This window comes from Lipotes vexillifer, unplaced genomic scaffold, assembly GCF_000442215.2.
Source record: "Lipotes vexillifer unplaced genomic scaffold, Lipotes_vexillifer_v1.1 scaffold1188, whole genome shotgun sequence".
NCBI classification, from domain to species: Eukaryota; Metazoa; Chordata; class Mammalia; order Artiodactyla; family Lipotidae; genus Lipotes; species Lipotes vexillifer.
In genome coordinates, this window is record NW_006799221.1 from 651,439 (window position 1) to 653,365 (window position 1,927).

Sequence of the window (1,927 nt, forward strand, 5' to 3'; positions counted from 1 at the left end):
GCGGCGGCGGCGGCGGCGGGGAGAGCGCTTCGGGGAGCCGGGCAGTTTGGGGGAAACCTAAGCTCCCGAGTCGGCTGGGTTTCTTTTGTTCGCTTCGGAGCCTGGGGGCCGAAGATGTCGCCGCCTTGTTCCCCTCTGGGTGGAAAAGCAGAGTCTGGGTAGCTGAAATGGGCTCTCTGGGAGAGAGAGACTGCGAAAGATGGGGAGAGAGTTGGGGAGACAGGCCCCCCCCGCGGGCCCCGCGGTGGGGAGGACGGCCGAGCCCTCTGAAGGCAGAAGCGCCGAGGGCTACAAGACCCAGCAGTTCACCAGCACCGAGCGCCCAGACTGAGACCCCGGTTCTTCGCACAGGCTCTGGCTGTGCGGGGTCGCGAAGTTCCCCTGTGGGGAATGGGTGCGCTGGTGTGGATGCCCGCAGGGAGTCTGAGAGAGGGCCGTGAGGGACTGCGGGCTGAGCGAGTAACACGGAGACAGGGACAGTACAGTTCCAGGTAGACGTTAGTTTCAAAAAGGCCGTCCTTTAAGCCAGGCCCGAGGGCCCATTCCCTGATGAAATCGGAGAGACTGGCTGCGCTCCCTGTGTTTACTCAGGTCACTGGGCCGCTCTGGACACCACTTCCCATGACCTGTCCTGTGTCTCTGAGACCACAACCTCCGGGCAGGGGCAGGGAAACTCGACGGTTAATCGTTTCCTCAGATGGGAACAGGACAATTGACTTGATTCACCACCAAACATCTGTTCATTGGGTGCTGTTCGTCCCCCGATCATTTTCTTCATCACCAACAATCATTCGTTGGAAGATTTTCAAATTTCATTACTTCTAAATGTGGTACTTGTTGATAGGTATTTAAAAATAACTGCTTGAACAAAAATTTAAAAATAATTTTTATGTTTCAAATAAGCCCTGCTGATGTGGCTTTCTAAAATCTGGAAGAGGAAAGGACCTGGCTCCCCAGGAGCTCTGTCCATAGCTCCCCATTTCTCAAGTCTCTTCTGCCTCTTCATTTCCCCTAGGACCCTTGGGGATGGGTGAGAGGGCAGAACTTCTCCATTTGGGTCAATGACTGATTGCACAATGGCCCTTTCCTCCTTCCAGCTCCCCTCCCTCCATCTCACACTTTTTTTTAACTTACTTTTTTTTTTTTTAACCATATGGTGTTGTCCTCTATTTCTTAGGGAGAACACTGAAAACAATAACTCCTCCTCCAACAAGCAGAATCAACTCTCTCCTCTGGAAGGGGGCAAGCCGCTCATGTCCAGCTCAGAAGAAGAATTCTCACCTCCCCAAAGTCCAGACCAGAACTCGGTCCTTCTGCTGCAGGGCAATATGAGCCACGCCAGGAGCTCAAACTATTCTCTCCCAGGTTTAACCGCCTCTCAGCCCACCCACGGCCTGCAAGCCCACCAGCATCAGCTCCAGGACTCTCTGCTGGGCCCTCTCACCTCCAGTCTGGTGGACTTGGGGTCCTAAGGGGGAGGGATTGGGGCCTTGAAGCAGCGACTAGGGACACTTGTAAATAGAAATCAGGAACATTTTTGCAGCTTGTTTCTGGGGTTCTTTGTGCATAAAGGAATGGTGGACTTTCACAAATATCTTTTTAAAAATTCAAACCCAACAGCGATCTCAAGCTTAGTGCCCTCTTCTCTCCAACTCTTTCCACTTTTGCATTATTTCCCCTCCCAGTGTGGAGATCAGGGAAAAGAAAAAAAAAAACAACAACCCAAATAAACAAAAATATCCAGTCACCCAGTCTTGGTTCTGGGCAACCCGTGTTCCTGCTTCAGTAGCCTTTCTTTTTTCTTTTTCTTTCTTTTTTTTTTCAATGAATGGGAATTACAAAATCAACTGGATTTTAATTATTTCATTTTAATTTATTTATGGAAAAATGTTTTGAGAAGAGGAAAAGGAAATGAAAACGAGAGAGA

General features: G+C 50.4%; 1 protein-coding gene across 1 annotated transcript in view; it reads left to right on the plus strand.

The window, feature by feature from the left end:
- The window catches only part of SIX1 (SIX homeobox 1), a 3,569-nt gene extending 1,866 nt beyond the window's left edge, over nucleotides 1-1,703 (plus strand). The window contains exon 2 of the mRNA XM_007471510.1: nucleotides 1,178-1,703. Coding sequence (XP_007471572.1) covers nucleotides 1,178-1,472 — 295 coding nt within the window. The 3' untranslated portion in view covers nucleotides 1,473-1,703. The remainder of the gene's footprint in view (nucleotides 1-1,177) is intronic.
- The last annotated feature ends 224 nt before the right edge of the window (nucleotides 1,704-1,927 follow it).